General features: G+C 46.2%; 1 protein-coding gene across 2 annotated transcripts in view; it reads right to left on the bottom strand.

Annotated features, from left to right (window-relative positions):
* Ctnnbl1 (catenin beta like 1) overlaps positions 1–21,283 on the bottom strand; it is a 159,273-nt gene that overhangs the window by 103,139 nt on the left and 34,851 nt on the right. For both annotated transcript variants that reach the window (XM_021192122.1, XM_029536341.1), the window contains 3 exons: positions 17,854–18,042; positions 12,411–12,517; positions 2,170–2,309 (listed from right to left, as the gene is read on the bottom strand). In XM_021192122.1, the coding sequence (XP_021047781.1) occupies positions 2,170–2,309; positions 12,411–12,517; positions 17,854–18,042 (436 nt within the window). The remainder of the gene's footprint in view (positions 1–2,169; positions 2,310–12,410; positions 12,518–17,853; positions 18,043–21,283) is intronic.

Here is a 21,283-nt window from a genome sequence, read left to right as displayed (position 1 = left end):
ACTCGAGGTATGCTTTAGGAAATGCAGGGACCAGGGACATTGATGTGCCAGCCTTGACTGCCAGTTAGCTGTGGGGTACAACTGAGAGAGCCAGATCCCTACAAATTTGCAGGCTACCTAGTCTGGCCTGTGTGGTGGAAGAAGCTCGCCTTTCTCAAACTGAAAGCAGAAGGTGCCTGAGGACTACACCTGAGGTTGTCTTCTGATCTCTACACATGTACTGTGTCCTGTCCCAGTACCTGCATGCACACACGCACGCACAAATAAATACAGTAGCAAATGACAGACGAATCAACAAAGTGTAGGCTAACCCTGGTGGGACTCAGAAACCTACTATGCAGTACATGAATCAGAGTTAAAACTGCCCCATCACTGAATCTGTCCTTGAGTAGGCCAGTCTTGTATCAGGTACCTGGAACAGACAGAACAAATGTTTATATACCCACCCCCAAATCCTATGTTGAAACCTAATTTCCAGAGTGATGATAACTCATGGAGGCAGGGACTTTGGGAAGTGAAGAGGCCCGAGGACTCACAGGTAAAATCAGTGTCCTTATAAAGAAACTTGGCAAGGTCCTTACCCTCTCACTATGAAAGGACACAGGGAAAAAAAAAGGCTACCTGGAATCAGAAACCCAAATTACCAGATAATAGAATCGCCAGCCTTACTGGACTGTCTAACACCAGAACTCCAGGAAACAATTCTCTTAATCATATGAGCCACTTGTCCACGGTTCTTTGTAATAGCAGCCCAAGTGGCCTAAGACAATAATACCCAGCATGCTTATGGGCTAATGCTCTCAGAGCACCTGAACAGTGGACGCTGCTGAGGCCCAGCACTTAGCTCACACCTAAGCTCACAGTCATGTCTATGTGGGACAAATGACCATGTGGTTCAGCTGACCCGGAACCCCACAGCAAACCCTGTCAACCTGGAGATGGGCTGCGACATTCTTAACAAGAACAGTACATGAAGCATCAGCAATGTCTTAAGATTGCCCTTCAAGAAGCCACATTAAAACTATTCACTGACTTATTTCTGTGAGAATTATCAGTCAGGAAAGAGCCTAGTCAGACATGCTCTCAGGAGAGAGAGATTACCAGAGAGATGAAACTAACAGAAGCAAGAGCAGATTTCCTGTGACTGTCACCCAAGCAGACCCACAACATTTACCTCTTACCTTTGGAAATCGGGATTCAAACAACTAGACTCTGTTTAACAAACAACCCCATGCACAGCACACGGAACACCTACATTGCAGCGACCACAGGAACGGCAGCAGTGACAAAGTATAAAACAGTTTTAGAAGTCATGACACAGATTTTGTTACCCGGAACATTAGTAAGTACCTACTACACGCCAGGAGCTATGTATGACAAGCTAATGTCTCTGATTTCAGTGGGGCGTGGTGGCGCACGCCTTTAATCCCAGTACTTGGGAGGCAGAGACAGGCAGATTTCTGAGTTTGAGGCCAGCCTGGTCTACAGAGTTCCAGGACAGCCAGGGTTACACAGAGAAACCCTGTCTTGAAAAACAAACAACTACAACAACAAAAATGTCTCTGAATTCTTCGATAACACTAAGGGACAAGGTTTTTAACTCTAGCTTTGCAAGTGAAAATACCAAATTTTACTGAAAATGAGGCTAGGAACCAAGCCCACCTTGTCTGTTTAGGTCTAAAGCTTATTCATCAAGTAGGAAATACCCAGTCTTCTTTTAAGGAACTTGAAAACAGTAGTGGACAAAACAGACAAGCTTCCCCGTCCTCTGGACACCCCGACAAGCACTCTGACATGGTTCACTGACTCCTCTAGCCTCAATCCACAGAGCCATCTGTTAGCAGAATGATGTCTCCATCAACACATGCAAGTCTGTCTGCTCCTACCTCAATAAGGAGCCTCCCAATCCTGATCTGGAAACCTACCACAGAGAAGGAGGGGAGCATTCTAGCACTGTCAGCCAGGGACAGGGAAGGATCTACCCCAGGCATGTGCGCAGATAAGGCTCAGGCTTTCATGAGTAAAGAGCAATGTACATTTCAGGAAGGAAGAGCGTTAGAGTGGCAAGAGAACGGCGGCCGTGACAGCAGCCATCAGCAAAGACAGGCAGGTAGAGAGAGAAACCCGCTCCCCCGTGTCAGCCTTCCACCGCACAGATCTCAAGGATATCTGTATTATCGTGTCCCAGCAAGCCAAGAAGTGACTGCACAGCACTCAGCTCCACGAGAAGGTGGTACAGGTCAGGCATGGTGGCCACCACGTGCATTTCCTGAATGATGTCATTGAGGTCCAGCTCGGATTCCATGAACCTAGGAGGGGAGAACAGGGCAGGTCACTGAATGGCAAGGGGCAGTCTTGGCATATGAGAGCCAACAGCAACAAAATCCAGACTGACACAATCTGTCAAAATGTCGACAGCAGACCAACCAAGAAGTACACTCATCCAGACATCATACTGCCACACGGTTTCCTTGGGAAATCGATTTCCTCATTACAAAAATCAATCTTGGATTCAGATCTCATTACAGGGTCCCCTCACTCCTACAGCCACACCTGCCTCCTAAGGCCCTTGAAGCCTTCTGCAGCAATAAATGTTCTGCCCTCCGGTCCTATAGATTAGCTACCATTACCCCTTGGGGTGCCATTTACTCTGGGCGCTGGACTGGTCAGCCACCCAAAGGAAGAGAACAAGACCCTGCAACCTACCAACAGCAGCCCTCAGGTCAGCTGCTCTAGACTCTGACACTCTGCAATACTGTCCCTGTCACTCACTTGTCTACCCTGAACCTTTTGGTCTAGACACAGGGAACAGGACTACTTTGAGTTCCCGACCTCTGCATGCCCTCCGCAATGCCTGATGAACAAGACAGGAATGCTTGTTCCCAGAAGCAAACGAGCTTCTGCAAGTACAGCAGCTGAACAATGCCAGACCCAGAATGACTGAGAGGACACGGTGGTTACACAGGCCCCACAGCCCAATCGCCGGAGCTTGAACCTGGCTCAGTTACTTTCTTCATGTGTCTATGTCTCAGTTTCTTCATCTGTAAGTGGGACAATAATGGTATCTATCCCACGAGTTCTGTCAGATAACAGTCAACACATACAGGGCTTAGAACAGAGTCAGACTCCTGAGAAGCAGGAAGCCTGCACACACTGCCTCTGTGCTGGGCCACTCCTGTTACTCTGTGTCTGGCTTTTCTACTGGACTGTAAGCTTTGGACAGACAGGAATGCTGGGGTTTGTCTCCTACATGCGCGGATGCCCATCTTATTAAGTGGAGGCTTCAAAAGAGGAACATAAGCAGGGCCCATGGAAGCCACAAGCACTCTCCATGTTCTAGATGCTAAAGGGCAGGCAGACACTGGAATCCAGAATCCATAAAGAGCAAACCATCAACACTGGATTTGGTTAAAACATCCTCAGTTAATATCCCTTGTCATTGTTTTTCCTATCATTATTGTTAAGCACTTACAAATATATTTCATAATTATAAAATATTACTTTTCACAGAAAACTAAGGAAAGGAAGGCCAGCCATTTAAAGTAGACAGAGGTCATCCATAACCCTCTGAACTGGAAATAGCACTGATGACAGTCCAGCGTGCTTGGGCCATTCTTCTCAATTCTTAGCCTTTCACCCACAAAGCAAATCTCTGGTCTATGCTCAATTTTACTGCGCTGTTAATAATGGCTAAACATTCTTTTACAATAGTAAGAGCCAGTTCCTGACAAATTATTGTTGGATGGCCATTCTCCTTCTCCCAAGAAGCCCCTCGCCAAGAGCAGCAGTCTCACCCAACACTCAGCCTGGCCCCAGCTTCCAAATCCTTCTCTAGACAATGCTCTAAGATGGGACTGCCAATCAATCACAGAGTGCGTGGGAGACTGTTTATCTGAAATTCCACTTGTAAATCATCAATTTTAAACAGCTGCATGGTACACTCGCTCGTGTTGGTGTGCGGTAATTTATTTAAAGAATCCCTCTTTCTCAGACAGTTTCCACTCCCCCATAACAAATGGCACATAGCTGTGCATTCACAATCACTAGGTAGGGTAAATGCAGAGGAAGGGATAAACTATCAGAAGGCAACAACCCTGACGTTTCCTCTTCCCCTCTCCTCAAGCAGTAGTAGCTAGTCAAAACTCCTCCAGTTCAAGACAGCAAAGAAGTTCAAAAATTCTGCATTTATGATTAAAAAAAAGTTAACATTTTTTTGTTTGCTATTTCCAATACTCTTTACTCATTTTTAAGCCAGGATTTGGCCTTATTTCCTGATTTATAAAACACTTTCTATACTAAGGAAATTAATCTGCCACGCTGCAAAAATAAATAAATAAATAAATTTTTTTAAAAGGAGAAAACCCAAGGGGAAATTATATCAATTTATATACTACATTTTTTTTACATATCTGTATTTATCTATTTGTTGACATAAAAGCTTTCACAAACCCAGGCATTCACACCTTTCTTTGCTTTAACAAGTCTACTCCACATATATATGACTCAAGTTTTTCTATGTGAAGATCAGATGGGTTTTTGTTTTTTTTAATATTTATTCATTTTATGTATGTGAGTACACTGTAGCTGCCTTCAGACACACCAGAAGAGAGCATCGGATCTCATTACAGATGGTTGTGAGCCACCATGTGGTTGCTGGGAATTGAACTCAGGACCTCTGGAAGAGCAGTTAAGAGATGGCTCTTAACTGCTGAGCCATCTCTCCAACCCCCAAGATCAGATGTTCTATGTCTTATGAAATTTACTGAAACATGCTTTACTTTCTACAACTCTCTGGAGTGCTGCTGGACTCTGTGCTCCGCTCATGCCCCTCATCTGAAGGAAGGCCATCTACCACACACTGAACTCTGATGTGTACTCACGTGTAGTGGCTATTCCTGGTTGTCAACTTGACTATATTTGAAATGAACTACAATCCAGAATTGGAAGGCTCACCAGTGAACCTAATCTGGAGACTGGGAGATAGAAGTTTCTGATCTGGATCTTGGTATGGAGATCTTGAGACACAGTGGTGATTGAATCCAGAAGATTAAGACAGGGAGATCTCCGAGTCCAAGATCATCTGGGATTAAAGGTGTGGTGGCACACACCTTTAATCTGGGCTACACCTTCTGCTGGGGACCATATAAGGACATTGGAAGAAGGGAGTCTGGCTCTCGCTCTTTCGCCTTCTTGCGGTGTGGGACTCAGAAACTGCTAGATCCTTAGACTTCCATTCACAGCATTGTTGGGATTTGGACCGCAGACTGTAAGTCATCAATAAATTCCTTTACTATATAGAGACTATCTGCAAGTTCTGTGACTCTAGAGAACCCTGACTAATACATCACGTTTCCAGGCTTTCCACCATACCTCACTGATCAGTTACGAACTCCACATTCCCACACTGTCCTCTTCTGTTGTGAAACACACCGTGTTGTTCTTTTTCACTAACACTTTCTGCCTTCACCTGCTTATAACTCAAAGTAAGCTCTACAACTGCTTTACCAAGAGTTCCCAACATCATTTTTTAAGGGAGCCTTTTCCTGGGTGTGCAAATAGATGATTTTTTTAGACCCCTGAAGTGTGATCCCATTCAGAGTTATGGATCAGGAGGGTTTGTGCAGGGCCGCAAGTGGAAGTCCAGTGGCAGAGCTCTTGCCAGGCACACACAAGGCCCTAGATTCAATGCCCAGCACCACAGAAGGAAAAGACAACTGCACTGATGTCAAGCATCAATGTGTGGGGTGGGCCAGGTAGTCTCAAAAGAGCATCAGGTGCCGAGGGGACTGGATTAAAAAGCAATGCAAACCATGAGAAGGCCCTCCAAGGCACCCTATTTCATACTCACCTCTGGCCTCCAGCACTCGCTAGTGACCACAGAAACTACCATGGGTGCCTGTCAGAGGGAAGAACAAAGGCAAGTGACACCACAAACGATCCTGTGACTTGAACCTGCTTAAAAGAAGATGGGATACAGTCCTCCGGCTGATTAGATGACCCTGAAACTTTGTGACATCTGTTACAGAGCTGTACTTCAGGGGACAGAGAAACTGATTCTGGGAAATAACCAAGACTTCAACAAGAGAATCTAAAGAAATTCTTTTTTTTTTCATTCTTAGGAATCTTAAGAATCAGAATTGCCAAAAGATAGATCATGTTTAGTTTTGTCTATTTGTTTGTTTGTTTAGTTGGTTTGGTTTTGCATAGTTAGATCTTTGTCACTGGGAATGACATAAAACACTAAAACGCCGGTCCAGGATGATGGTGACACAAGCCCTTTAATCTCAACACTTGGGAGGCAGAAGTTGAGGCAGACGGATCTTGGTGAGTTCAAGACAAATTTGATCTATACGGTGAGTTCCAGGCCAACTAAGGCTGCATAGTTAAAACTCTGCCTCAAAAATAAAATACCCTCCTATGTATGGTAGTGTTGGACCCATGCCAGGGGAGTCAGGGTATCCCAGAGAAACACGAGAGGCCTTGTTGTAAAAGCATGAGGCAGTTTAATGATGGAGCTCCGGGCCGATGCTTACCTCACGCAGGAGGCAGAGGCATCAACCCCGAGGCTCAAAAGCTAGGGGTTTTTATAGGGAGAGGGTAGGGGATTGGGGAAATTTTGGGGGAACTTGGCGCAGCTTCACACAATTGGCTTGATTACAAGTCAGTAGAATAATACATGCAGGTTATAGCATCAGCAATTTCATGGAGGGAGCCAGGGCCATACATTTGGCTGGGTCAGCGTGACCCAGGCCGCCAGATGGCCACTAAGTCAATCAAAAAATAACCCAAAACAGTTCCTGTGTTTATGTCTATCCTTGGGGCCACCCATCCTNAGGAATGTCCAAACAAGGGGCTCTCCTGGACATGCCTGGACTTGTTATTGTAAGATCTTCAGCTAGGCCTTCAGGGCTTGTCAGGACACGCAGGACTTACCTCAGTCCTTCAAGTTCCTAATATTGTCCTATTTGTCTCATGTTATACTTTTGACTATAAGTTCTTTGCTTTTCTTGAATTCAATTCCTTCAGTAGCAAATGCCTATAATCCCAGCACCAAGGAGGATCATAAGTTCAAGACCACTTTGGCTACAGAGTGAGGCTGAGCCACCTCAACCACACTTTGAGGCCTTGTCTGAAAACAAAACAAAACAAAACAAAACTAGAGCATAAGCCAGTTGTAGACCCATCCTTACTTCCACTAAGTATATAAATAAGTAAGCAAAGCAGACAGGATAGATGCCATGGCTTAGAGAGCAATAGTAAAAGACTGTTCCTCAGTCCAACTTTGCAATTCTCTGAAATATCTGATATTAGCCCTAGACTTTTAAGATTTAGAAAGTCGTGCCGGGCGTGGTGGCGCATGCCTTTAATCCCAGCAGAGGATTAAAGGCAGGCAGAGGCAGGCAGATTTCTGAGTTCAAGGCTAGCCTGGTCTACAAAGTGAGTTCCAGGACTGCCAGGGCTATACAGAGAAACTTGTCTCGAAAAACCAAAAAAAAAAAAAAAAAAAAAAAAAAAGATTTAGAAAGTCAGAGCATTATTCAAACAAACTGTAATCACACCACAAAAGTCCTACTAGTCGAGGAACTACATGGGTAATGAGTTGTAGTGAGAAATGTTTGGACTCAGGAGACACTGGCCTGGTATGACCATGAGCAGTGTTCTAACAAGCATTCACCAAGCCTGTGCAGGTGCCAGTCACTGGCCTAGGTACAGAGCATGTACCAGACAAAAAGATCAGCCCAGGGTCTCTGAGCTCTCAGCCTACCATGAATGCAAAGCCATCCATCACACACTAGTAAGTGTAAGGATGCCCAGTGCTGCCCAAGAGGCAGTGTGGTCAAAGACACAACATTAACTACTTTTCTCTAAATCTTGATTTCCTTATCTTCCTGGTTGAAGGAGGGTGAGGATTTAAAGAAAGAATACATATAAAGTGCCTAATTACAACAGTGTTGGCACACAGCAGCTGCCTTGAGTCTGTTATGTTCTCAAAAAGACGAATCTCTTCTGTTCCCTGACCACGTACAGCCCACTCACTTAAAGCACACATACTATTTGCAGAAGGCTGTCTTCAGGGAGCCAGCACAGCTTCTGCAACACATGACTCCCAGCTAGGGCAGAGGTCAGATGAGAGGCGATGGGAAAGCAATAGAGCAACATATTAAAACAGTAACCAGGCAGAGATGGGGTCATGGACTCCACCTGACAGGACAGAAATGTTCCCCTGGTCTGCCCATGCTCACTTGCTTCAGACACGCAGGATGTTCTCCCTCAGCCTAAGAATGGATAGTAACAAATGACCTCAGGGTTCAAAACCACAGGACTACAAAACATGACAAGTCTGAGCAGCCATCACTGCATAGGGACCATGACAATACTTCCACCCAATTAAAACAGCTAGCTGTTCTCAAGGTGTGGTCCCTTGATATGGCCGAGGCAGCAGGAGATCCCTAGGGAAGGAAGAAACTGAGAGATCAAAGACTTCATAATTCTAGGTACTATTAGGTACACTGCTTTCGTCAGAAAGCACACCATGGAGCTTTCTCAAGGTCTACACAACAAAGTACTCATTGCATGTGTATCATACTGGAACATGTGAGTATGTGTGATGTCTGTGGCATATGCAAGTGTGTGTTCTAATGTGCATGTACAGAGGCCAGAGGAAGATCTCAGGTGTCCTGATCCATTGCTCTCCGGGTAAGTCCTCTGATGAACTCAGAAAATGAGAAGCTAGGCTGGTGGCCTCAACCTCCATGGTCCTCCTGTATCCACCTCCCAAAGTGCTGGAGCTACAGACACATGTGCAGGCCTTTCCCAGGGATGCTAGGAATCTGAGCTCAGGTCTTCATGCTTATTATGCAGCAAGTACTCCTGCCCAGCAAGCCATCTCCCTAACTCCTAGACCATTACCTTGACAGCTAGAAGAATATGCGCTTGCATGTTCTTGTGTTTGCTACAGTTTTCTGAGAAAAACACTTTAGGATACTCTCATTTGAGTGCAAAGGGGCCATGAGACCAATAATGGTTGTGGATCACTACACTAAATGGTTGCATCCCTGCGAAAATGAAGAGAAGCACTAAGGACTTACTACAGAGGCAGCGGGCTCAGTGTGGGGTTTGGGAGAAGGATCGCAGAGCCCAGTGGAGGCTGTGGGTGGAGGGCTGCGGCTAAATCTGAACTGCAGCCAAAGGAAGAACAACATTTGGGTGGATGTGAACAAAATGACACATGCAGGAAAATAAATTGGAACGTTTCTGATCTCAACTGCAAAGCCTCATTCAAATATGCGGGAGCAATCTCCATCTTAATTGCCCGTCGCTGATCTAGAGAATTACGGAAGACATCGTGCCAGCAGAACTCAAGGTTAAAGCACACGACAGTTTCCTAACTGCTTTTTGACACAACAAAAAAAAGTTCTTTATGTGTAATTTCAATTTTTATATGTTCGAGTTTTAAGCTAAAATAGCACATAAACTTCTCTCTCAATGGAAAACACTTTTTAAAGAACATAAGCCTCTTTCTGAAAAGCAGCTTATCAGCCAGAGACCAGTGGTACCTAAGGCAAGGATGGCGGCCACGGCTGCCATGTCTTTACTGCTCTCAACCGCAGGTGCAGGAGGTAACGCTGCCATTCCAGGCAGGATTCGGATCTCACACTTTCAGTGTTATCGATGTTTCCTCCGGGGGATTCTTGGTTTCCACGCCAGGGGACAGAATAAAGATGCTCTTGTGTTTGCTGAGCATCTGCAGCCCGGTGGGCATGACACCCATGCCACAGGGACAAACAAGACAGTCTACCCCAATAGCAAGAGCTCAGCATAGAGGAACAAGAAACCAACAGTGAGGGTGTTAAAGCACGGCCGGCCATGTCTAGGTGAGAACGTGGGAACACACGCAGCTGGGATGAGAATGAACAGACAGAGAGGGAGCCTGGAACAGGGAGCCTGCAGCAGCTTTCAGAGATTACACCTGCATGCCCTCGGTCTGCAGTCAGGGATTAGAAAGACGCACACAGAGGCATATACACAAGGAGGTCTACCCAGCACTGCTTATAAAAACCAATGTTTAAACTAATCTTATCTGCTAGAGATGGCTCAGCAGGTAAGAAAACTGTCTGCTCCTCTAGAGGACCAAGGTTCAATTCCCAGTACCACATAGTGGCTCACAAACATCTGTAATAGCAGTCCCAGGGAGTCTAACACCATCTTCTGACCTCCAGAGGCACCAGACACATATGTGGTACACCGATATACATCCAGGCAAAACACTCATATACATGAAATAAGATAAAATCTAAAAAATTGTTAGATAACCTAAAGACCATCAATACAAAAATAACTAAATACATTATGGAATTTCCTAACTATGAAATACTATGTACCAGCCAAAAACAAAAGATAGAGAGACAGGCACTAACAGAAAAACATTTTCTGTTTTATAAACCCACATTTGTGTAGGCTAAATCTTTGTATAGTATAAAACAGGGTATAGAAAACAGGCTAAAGGGATCATCACAGAATTGGTCACAAGGTCAGTTGTAGATACTGGGGTTGTAGTAGGATTGATATAGTGAAGAAACTTTCTTTTCATTCTCTACTTACATACTCAAATTACTTTTTACAATAGCATCAGTCTGTGTGGTACTCACATAATTAAATACATACATACATACATACATACATACATACATACACACACACACACACACACACACACACACACACACACTGTGAACTTTTTTTTCCTGTATGGTGGAGATCAGCACAATGCCAGAGACAGTGCAGGTGCTAGGATGCTGGGCTGTGATCTAGCTGCTGTCACAGTGGGCTGGGCACAGAGGGCTGGGTGATCCCTGACATTCTCCATCCACAGAAATGGAGAACTGAGTCACACTGTCTCCCAGACTTGCTGTGAACACTCTCTGCCCTCCAGCATCTGGGACTTGGTGTTTTCTCTCTACCTCCCCCATTCTCATCATCTCCCACATGTGTGCGTGCGTGCATTTGTGATTGAGAGTAGGCATGTCTAAGTGTGTCTGTGTGCAGGCACACATGCCAAGGCACACGAGCAGAGATCAACACAACCTCAAGTGCTGTCCTCACGCTCCATCTTGTTTGAGATGCTCTGCTCTCTGCTGTGCCCATCAGGATACCTGGCCCAGGATCTTCAAGGGATTCTCCTGTTTCTGCCTCCCAAAGGTTAGGGCGTTTCCAAAAGTGCCCACACTTCACCCTCTGGCTTTTCACTGTGTGCCAGCTGCACGCAGACCATGAGGCCCAGCCCAAACCCTCCCTTGTGAGGTCCTCAACAAAGCATTTGCCCCTCCTCTATACTCCCACAGCGTTCTACTTATATCTCTATCCGTGTATTTCCTTCTACCTCGCATTAATAGTCAGTCTCCCTAGTAACCTACAAACTTGAGTGCAAAGATCCGACCATCCAACTCTTAATTGCCTCAGGGCTTTGGGCCTATTAAAATTCATTAAACCATTTATCTGGGAAGGGAGACAGGCAGGGAAGAAAACATAGATTTAGAACTCTAAAATCTATACAAATCTTTAATCCTTTTTAATTGGGATTCAAGATTGAAAGATCCCATATCCCACACTATGGCACCTCACAGTAAAACCTGTATCAGGAGCATCTATCTACCAGGTGCAGGTGTGGGGATCCAAGCTAGCCATTGTTCTCACTTAACTTTCCCAACAACCCTATAGCCTTACATAGAAGGGACACGAAAGGCTGAGAAAGATGTGACCATTTAGGGTCCCATAGTGGTCCCACACACATCTGTCAGACCCCTAAATTGGGCCATTTTTTCTGCAATAAAGTTTCCACCTGGCAGCCATGGGTGGTATCAGGGGCACTGAAAGAATGAGGTAGGAAAGAGCTAGAGTGAGGCCAGCTCACAAGGCTGACCCAGAGCTGGCAGCCGGGAGCTGGCTTCTGAACCCATCCCTGAGTACTAAACGTGCTCAGCCAGCCAACAGTACCCAACAGTACCCAGCAGCTGCTTGTTTTCTGGAGTCTGGAACTGTAGGGTTTGCAGCTACCAGAGAACGCAGACCTGGCCTGTCCTCAGATCAGCCTCCCACTGGAGGTCTACTGCCACACTGGTGCAGTCTACTGCTGGAAGATTAGTGCTGTCTGCTCTCTCCCAGTGGAGGGAAGCAGGAAGCCCAGAAACAAACTTCATTAGACTCTGTGGACATGCACTTTGTCTTCGTGGACTCAAACCATAATAAAGCACAGCCCTCAAAGTCCTATGTGTCCTTCCAGTGGCATCCCAAGCATGTGGGCAACACTGGGATGCCTGACCAAGTCACAGAAAGCCAGCAAGTCTAACAACAAACCCAAAACTAGAAGACAGGCTGCCATGAAGGAGAGGGGTCAGCAAAGAGGAGCTTACTTCTCCGGGTTGTCTGGAAACTTGATCCGAAGCTCCTGGTTTTTGTATGATCGCTTCTCAAATGTGAGAATCATCTTCTTCACTGAGCTCTCATCCAGCGGCTCCTCCTGGAACAAGGATAACAGCTTCAGCGTGATGATCTCACATTCATGGTCGCTCTCACCATGGCTCTTTGTCCACCCACTCTGCCACAGACCTCCGTGAACTCAACACACAGCATACACTTTTCTTCCCCAACTAGAATGACAGCAAGGAACATCATCCTGGGTGTCACATCTAATAATCTGCCTCTACCCCAGCAAGCTCCATCTCAGGAGTCTCGGAGACTCAGACAGCAAAGGTTTCTCAGGCACACTGTGGGCAGAATAAGCAAGGATGCTGCGTACTGAGGCAATGCTTATCTCTTCCTTCTCCTTTGATGCAAGGGTAAGAAAGAGTCAGAAACCAAGAAGAATTTGCACCAGGGCCCCTAGTCTCCTCTTCACACCAGAGGTCACAAAGCAGTGTGCAGGCTGAAACTGCTCTCCTATCTGTTTCTACTCAGCCCAGAACTGACAAACAGTAGCTGGGGAGCCACACACCGTGCTTCACACTCTCACATGGTTCTGTGCTGGGGTCTCAGGAACTACTGAGAGAGAAGCGAGACAAGGACTTTGAAATGCTAGTAGAGCGCACCAAGGATTAGCTCATCTTGAGCCAGATGTGGCTAAGGCAAGATCATGACTTTGAGGGTAGCTTGGCTACATTGATGTGGTATGAGGAGGAAGGAAGGGAGGAAGAAAGGAAGAAAGGGAGAGAGAGAGGGAGGGAGGGAGGGAGAAGGGAAGAAGGGAGGGTAGGTGGACCGGCTGGTTAATAGTTGGAGATGATATTACATCCTATAATCTCAAAACTCGGGTAAAGGCAATGGTATTGCCACAGTCTGAGGCCAGTCTGCTCCACATAGTAAATTCTAAGCAAGCCATAGCTACCTAGGGAGACGTTGTCTCAAATGAATGAATAAATATTAAATACAAAAACTAAAGAATTGCCTGGTGGTGGTGGTGGTGGTGCATACTTTTAATCCTAGCACTCTGGAGGCAGAGGCAGGTGTATTTCAAGGTCAAGGCCAGCCTGGTCTACAGAGTGAGTCCCAGGACAGCTAGAGCTATAGAGGAACCCTGTCCTGGGGGTGGGGGGACATCTTTGGTAACCTTGCTCAGAGACACCATTAGAAAACCAACACTACAAAACTGAGTTGTCTTACTTCATACACTTCAGAGATACCTAGGGAAGTAGTTGAATTGAATATTATACATTGAAGGGCTGGAGAAAAAGGGCTGAGAGGTTAAGTGTTCCTGTTCGTCACAGACCTTGAGTAACCAGCACCCACACTGTGACTCACAACCACCTGCAATTGTAGCTTCAGGGCATCTGATACCCTCTACTGGCCTCCACCAACACCTGCAGAACGCACACACACACACACACACACACACACACACACACACACACACNCACACACACACACACACACACACACACACACACACACACACACGCACGCACGCACACACACACACGCACACACATGCACGCACAGGCATGAACATAAATAAAAAAATCAATCTTTTTTAACTTTGAAATAACCTAGAGAGATTTCAGAAATGCTGTATCCTCGGTTCACTTGCCAGTTTAAAGTCACGTGCAGCAATGCACCCTGCTCTCTAACACTTTCCCAATTCCCAGCTCCTCTGCTGTGAAGTAATGGCCATAACTCACACCTAAAAGCAATAAAGAAACTGCTTTTAGGAGAACTTGAAATAGATCCTTCTGAAAAGCACTGAATCATCCTATAATTCTGTAAGGACTCAGAAATGCTAGCTATTATTTTATTATGAAATCTCAATGTTCTTCCTATATTGGGTTTTAAGTGGGAGAAGCCTATACATTCATTTTGAACATGATGCATTTCTTATTTCTAGCGACTCCAGGATCTGGAAGCACTCTGCTGGGCTCTCACCCCTCCCTAACTCTACAGGTCAACAGGGCTTCCCCAACATGGTGAAAGCCAGAGGCGGTGTCTGCCTTGGTTGAGCCTCAGAGCCTAGATTCCCTCTACACTAAGCACAGAGCAACAAAACTTAACTAATAAATCCCTTAAAGCCCTAGCAAGTCTAGCTCAAGCCTCTTCATTAAATTTTCCAAAATGTATCCACTTGGCATCCCAAATCCTTCACATGGCCTACAAAAGGAAAATCTGGAAGGAACTGGCCCCCACCAACTGCTTCAACTTCAACAGTTAGCTGGAGAGATGACCAGGCAGTTACGCTCACTGGCTCCTATTCCAGAGGAGCCACGTTTGATTCCCAGCTTCCACATGACAGCTCACGACTGTCTGCAACTCCAGTTCCAGGGATCCAATGCCCTTTTCTGGCCTCTGAGAGCACCATACATGTACCTGTACTATAGGCAAAACACCTGCACAAATAAAATAACAGAAAGTTTAAAACTGAAAGAAGAAAACCAGGGCTGACTTGACTGCCTGCAGACCCCCACCAACATCCTCAGTCACTGCTGATTCTTTAGGACCTGGCTCACAGCAGGTCCCCACAAAAGATCTGAATAGAGGAAAGGAGGGAGGAAGTGGGATGAGAATGTAGGCTGGATCTTTCAAGGTCACACAGAGGACCTGAACAAATTATGTACATAAAACTGTTTGGTGAGCTCCAGTAATGAATAATGCTGTTGTTCTTAATAGCACAAGACACAGCGAGACACAGCGTGGCCAGGCGACCAAGAGCGTCTCCTCACTTTCCAGCACCCTCACAGTCACTGCTTCTCTTTCCCTAACATCCTGACCACTTTGAGGGAACTATGTTCATGTGCGTGCAGTTCTGGTAGAATTTCTAGCATCTCCACCTCTCCAGGGTTTAGTCCTCCCTCCTCTAATTCCTCTCCAACACCAGGGAACCAAATTATCAGTCTTAGTCATCGGTCTCAGCAGTATCTCCAATAGCTCAACGTCAGAGCAGTAGCGGGAGATTTCACAAAGATGGATGCTAGTGATGTAGCACAAAAAGGACAATAATATTTTACAGGCCCACGTGACCACAGGGGCAAGCACCACTTGTTTTCCATCAAATGGGACTTTGGTACCAGTGAGAAAATAAGTCCTGGACTTTTAGCCTTCTGTGTGTCATTTTTACAAAGTGATCTCTTTGTCCCTGGTCCTTTACAGAAAGGCCTTTCTCCCATTACATTTCTGTCTCCTGGGCTAGAAGACTTACCTATGACAGCAACTGTCCCAGTCCCCCTAAATCATCCACACAAGAGTCCTACCTTCCAATTAACCGCTGCTACAGGGTGACCAGACTGATCATAAGCCAGCGGGAGGAAGGGAGCAACAGCTACACACACTGTGTGAGCCCTGTGGGCCCTCGGAGAGACAATTCAGAACTCCTGGTGCTCTCCACTGACTCCCCAAAATGTCATTATGTTTTAAGGACAGACCCCAGGGAAGAGGGAACTAGTGACTTAGCATAGGGAAGACCTGTTTGGAACACCAATCGAGTTGTTTGTTTTTCTCAGATTCATGCTCCTGCCTCATTTTTAAAAGCCAAACTTAGCATCATGGCTTTGAGGGAACTGGAAAACAGCTGGCTCGTAAGAATCCATTTCCATAATTCATATTGAACAAAATGCCAGAGTGTGACAGCATATAAGTTAACACTTAAGGATTTAAAAAGACACAAGGTAAGGTCATTTTGTTTTAATCACTGATATTTTGCCTCTGCGCCTCTCTGTTCCATTCATTTACTCACTCAATAAATATTTATCAGGGCTTAGGAAGAGCTGGGTGTTGTTGCTCCACACGCCAGAAACAGAGCTGTGAACTAAACAGAGCCCGGCCACGTATATGGGAGGCTGAGGGAAGGAAAGTAAGCTGAATACAGATTTGAAATATGATTCATGCTATGAAGACAATATACGGAATCAAGTGAGAAGTTAAGTTGAAAATGGCCTCAGGGCCACCTCAGAGATGGGACAGACTTCCTGGAGGAGAAAAACGCCTGGACTCGTGAGTGGGAAGAACTGCAGCACATGAGGCATAAAGGAAGATTATTGAGAAAGACGTACTGTTGTGTGGCAGCACCAAGTGCAGCATGGGGCAAGACTGAGGACAACCGCCCAAAGGCACTGTCTTCCTTCAACCGGTGTGAGCCTGGCTGTTGGTTCTGTTTTTTCTGAGAAAGGTCTTGCTACATTGCTGGGGCTGGTCTTGAACTCTTGAGCTCAAGTGATCCACTGACTTTAGCTTCTGCGTGCTAAGACTATAGGCATTAGCCACCATGCTTCAGCAAGACCCAATACCTAATCTAACAGCACTCTGCACTTCATTCTTAAAAGCCCTACTACCTTGTGTTATTGGGGTTTGGTCTTTTGCTATGTATTATAACGCTAAGTACAGGACCCAAGACCTACCTGGTCCCCAGAAACTAGAGAATCTGAACCAATGTAGACCCAAGTGACTATGGGACCTTGCCCCCAAGTTATTTCAGGATGGTAAATAAAGATGCCTAGGGCCTATAGCTGGGCAGAATTGAGATAGGCAGTGCTTGGTATTCCCAGTCAGGGGTCAGAGAAAACCATGAGGGAGAGAGAAGAGGGCAAAGAGGGTAAGAAAGCCCTGAGCACCGGCCAACTAGAGTTAAGAGCAGCCCAGACAAAACACAGTAATAACTCAGGGCTGGTGAAAGGAAAGTAGATTCTAATAGCATAGAGGGCAGATATCTGCCCAGCTCTTGTGCTGATTAAGGCTTATTGTAAATAATAGACTATGTGTCTTTTATCCAGGAATGAAATGATCAAAAGTGGGGTCGAAGCCCTGGATTGGGATTAAAAATTTCTACAGCAATGTGTGATTGACAGGATTTGGCATTTTTTTGGACTATAGACTATATTTTTTAAAATGATGGGTTACTGGGTATATGCCTTTAATCCCTGCTCTCTGAAGGCAAAGGCAGGATCTCAGTTAGAGGCCACCTCGTTCTAGAGCAATTTCCAGGACAGACGAGGCTACACAGAGAAACCCTGCCTCAAACACCAACCCCCCCACCCACCAAAGAAAAGAAAAGATAAAGATAAAGGGAGGGAGGGGAGGGAGAGGAGGCCGGCAGGAAGGAAGATGGGTCTTTTACGTCCTCAGAATGGTTGGTCAGGAAGCTCTCTGCTTTCTCCTGTCAACACCAGCCATCTTTCCTCTGTGCACCTGTGATGATCCTTATACTGTGCAAAGTCTTTTCCAGATTCAACTATCCCACCCATCCTCTGCCTCAGTGCTCTGAAGTAGATTTTCCTAGTTCCATTTTACAGAAGAGACTGGGAGGCTCGGGCAGCACTCTGTCCCCAGCTATGCATGTCAGGGCCACTCTGCGGGTTCCTGCCAGCTCTGGCTTACTACCTCCTCCTCTTCTTCCTCGCCATCCCTGTCAATAATCTGCAGCAGCCTTTTCTTATCATCATCTGTGTCTTCGGCTGCTGTGGCCTCCTCTTCTCTATAGCGGCCGCGTTCTCGAGGACCAGTTTGCCTGCGACGTGTCTTCAGTTCTTCTTCCTCATCATCCCGGGGTCGTTTTGTGCCCCTGTTGGGCTGAGAAAAAGGGAAGAAATGTGGGATGTTAAAGCACAGACATCAAGCATTCTAAAAGCATCCAAGGACCCCGACAGCAAAGTGTCGAGACTTATCACCTCTGCCACACAACCACAAGGCTAGTTCTATCAAGTTTCAGACCCTTAATGCTTTTGCGAACATACCATGACCAATGAGCTTTTTTTAAAAATGAGGTTGCACCACTTCACAAGATTTCCAGAGTATATAGGGGCAAAGCGGCCCTGTAATGGGGATGTGGAGTCACACACACTTCCCTTTCGATCGAGATAGATACAATCCCCAACCTCCAATCCTCAGCACAAATCTTAGATCAATGTCTTTTTCGCATTCCCTCAGTCAGGTGGGGAATGGTACACAGGTACCTTCCAAGTCTACTGAACCCTGGACTCTGCTACACAGGAGAGCAGATGGCCAGAGGCCAGGCAAGGCTGGCCACTCCTCTCAAGAGAACATACAGTAATGGCTAAGAGACAAAGGAGAGGGGGAAAGTTTTTGTGTTATTAATCAGGAAACAGAATGCAGCCATGGGCCATCATCTGTTAGAACAGCTGAGGAGCTGTGGAGAAGAGGAAAGCCAGTGAGTGCCCTGCTGGCAGGCATGTGAGTTCACATGGCCAGCTTGGAAGTCAGGATGGAGGAGGCTCCTCAGAAAACCAAAAATAGAACTGCCACCCTATGCCGCTGCTGCAGCCTCCAGAGGAGTGAAGCCAGTGTGCCAGAGAGGTCCCTGCACTGACACACTCAATGTGATACTGTTCACCAGAGCTATGAGACAGAAGCAAGGTGCCCATCAGCAGATGAAAGAGCTGCTCGCCAGAAGAAGAAAGGCTGCCGCTAGCAATGTCTCTGTGTGCACATACCACAACTGCTCAAGCTGGAAGATACACATGCTGAGTCAAACACCACATGATCTCACGTCTAGGAAAGACCTCAGCAGCAGCAGCAGCAGCAGCAGCAGCAGCAGCAGCAGCAGCAGCAGCAGCGACTAAAAAGGTAGAACTGGAAGAACTAACATCAGCCATCTAGTGCACAGAATGGCACAGACAGTATATACTAATGCCCTGCATCCTTCAAAATTGGGAAAAAAATATTTTAAATTTTCTCCACAAGAAGTACTCACTGATGGATCTGTTAAATTTACCAGGTTAAATCATTCTAGCCGGGCGTGGTGGTGCACACCTTTGATCCCAGCACTCGGGAGGCAGAGGCAGGTGGATTTCTGAGTTCCAGGACAGCCTGGTCTACAAAGTGAGTTCCAGGACAGCCAGGGTTTTTTTTCGAAAAACCAAAAAAAAAAAAAAAAAAAGTCATTCTATATTGTAAACATATGTCAGAATACACTGTGCCCTATAAACACAGAGTTGTCAATTAAAAACAAACAAACAAACAACCCTGCTGAAGAGATGGTTCCGTGCTGAAGATCTGAAGATCTGGGTTTAGGTCCCAGCATACAGATGACAACGGCTAGGCACTGCTGCACAAGCACCTGTAACCCCAGCAGAGACAAGGATCTGCTGTGCCGCCTCCTTGCCAGCCACGCACCAGGTCCAGTGAAAGACTCTTGACTCAGAACTTAGAAAAGTGACAGAACAGAGCCCTCCCTGGCCTGCATGCACACACACCCCTAAATACAACACACAGGCAAGTACACTTGATCTGTCACCAGTTGTTTAATTACATGTTTGAATGTATGTTGGTGCACACAAGCGCCAGTGCCTTCTGGGTTGGAGAACAGAGTCAGAGCCCTTGAAGCTGGAGTTGAAGGCGGTTGTGAGCTGCCTGCTGCGGTACGGACTGAACCTGGTCCACTGCAGCAAGCAAGCAGTACATGCTCACAACCTCTAGGCATCCTTTCTCTCCAGCCTCCAAGCACTTTTTTTTTTCATGTCATTTTCTTTTTTTTTTTTTAAGATTTATTTATTTATTATATGTAAGTACACTGTAGCTGACTTCAGACACTCCAGAAGAGGGCATCAGATCTTGTTACGGATGGTTGTGAGCCACCATATGGTTGCTGGGATTTGAACTCGGGACCTTTGAAAGAGCAGTCGGGTGCTCTTACCCACTGAGCCATCTCACCAGCCTGCCTCCAAGCACTTTTAAACATAACAATTTTCTAGAAGTAAAGAACTATGAAAGGAAGGTGGCAAGTCTTCAGCCTCATGGAACTAGAACTTCCGGGTTCCTCAGGGGACCCCTGGGGTCCCAATGTTCCTTTGCTGACACAGACACAAGGTGCAAAGGCCTTCTTACTGCTGTTTCCTACAAAACTAGAATAAAGCAGGCACCAGTGACGTGGACTAGAAGCTGAGGACAAGCACCGTGGTGGACACCTCACCTCTCAGCTCAGCTTGCCACTGGAACTACTCTGGGCAGATGATCTGCCTCCCTAATCCTTAGCTTCCTAATCACTAATGAGGATTACAACCCCTTTCTGAGTGAACTTTAAAAAGCTGCTTTTAAAGGGAAAGTACTCTAAACTACAACAGTACCAGAGAAAATTACCACTCTGAGGCAATCCACGTGATTCTGTCTTCCCCAACACTGGAGATGGGTTTGTATGAACTTTTCCTTCTCCAATGACAACTGCACACACTGATAGCTTGAAAGTGCAATGAGGGCTGTTACTACCAAACAGAAGAAAATGGCGTGCTCACCGACACCCTGCTAAGGTGTCTGGTGATAACAGACAAACTCCCATCACGCACATCACACATCTTGCCTTGTGACTGCTACAGAATTGCACCACGCCAGGGGTGCAAAGTCATTCTCTGTCCAAGTGAATGCTGGCGGGTCTACACACCAGGCGCTTCAGTGAGGCTGAGCGACGATGGTGCTAAGGAAAGTCCAATTAGACAATTCTGTTTGTAGGATACCACCTGCTATTTTTCACTCTCTTCTGGGTCTCTCTGGGACACACCCAATTCCTTTAAGAATAAACACCTACTATTATCATTACTGTTCTGCCCTTAAAGGTATGTGGTGGGAAGGTGGTGGGTTGGAGGAGCCCAGGCCAGTAGCTAGGGACCTCAAGAAAAAGAGGTGGATGTTCTCATGTGGGAAGGGAAGGGAGGCAGCTTCATCCTTGAGGAGCCAGGCTTCAAACAGAAATCTGTAGCTCCCCAGCAGGTAAGAACTTCAGCCTCCTGGGAACTCGCATCTTTCAGGCTCATAAAGTAAGCCCTGCTGCGATTGTGATTACTGAGAGCCGGCTGCAGCA

This window comes from Mus pahari, chromosome 3 (genome assembly GCF_900095145.1).
Source record: "Mus pahari chromosome 3, PAHARI_EIJ_v1.1, whole genome shotgun sequence".
NCBI lineage: Eukaryota > Metazoa > Chordata > Mammalia > Rodentia > Muridae > Mus > Mus pahari.
The sequence above is the reverse complement of the archived record's forward strand: the minus strand, read 5'-3'. Positions and strand labels throughout refer to the sequence as shown.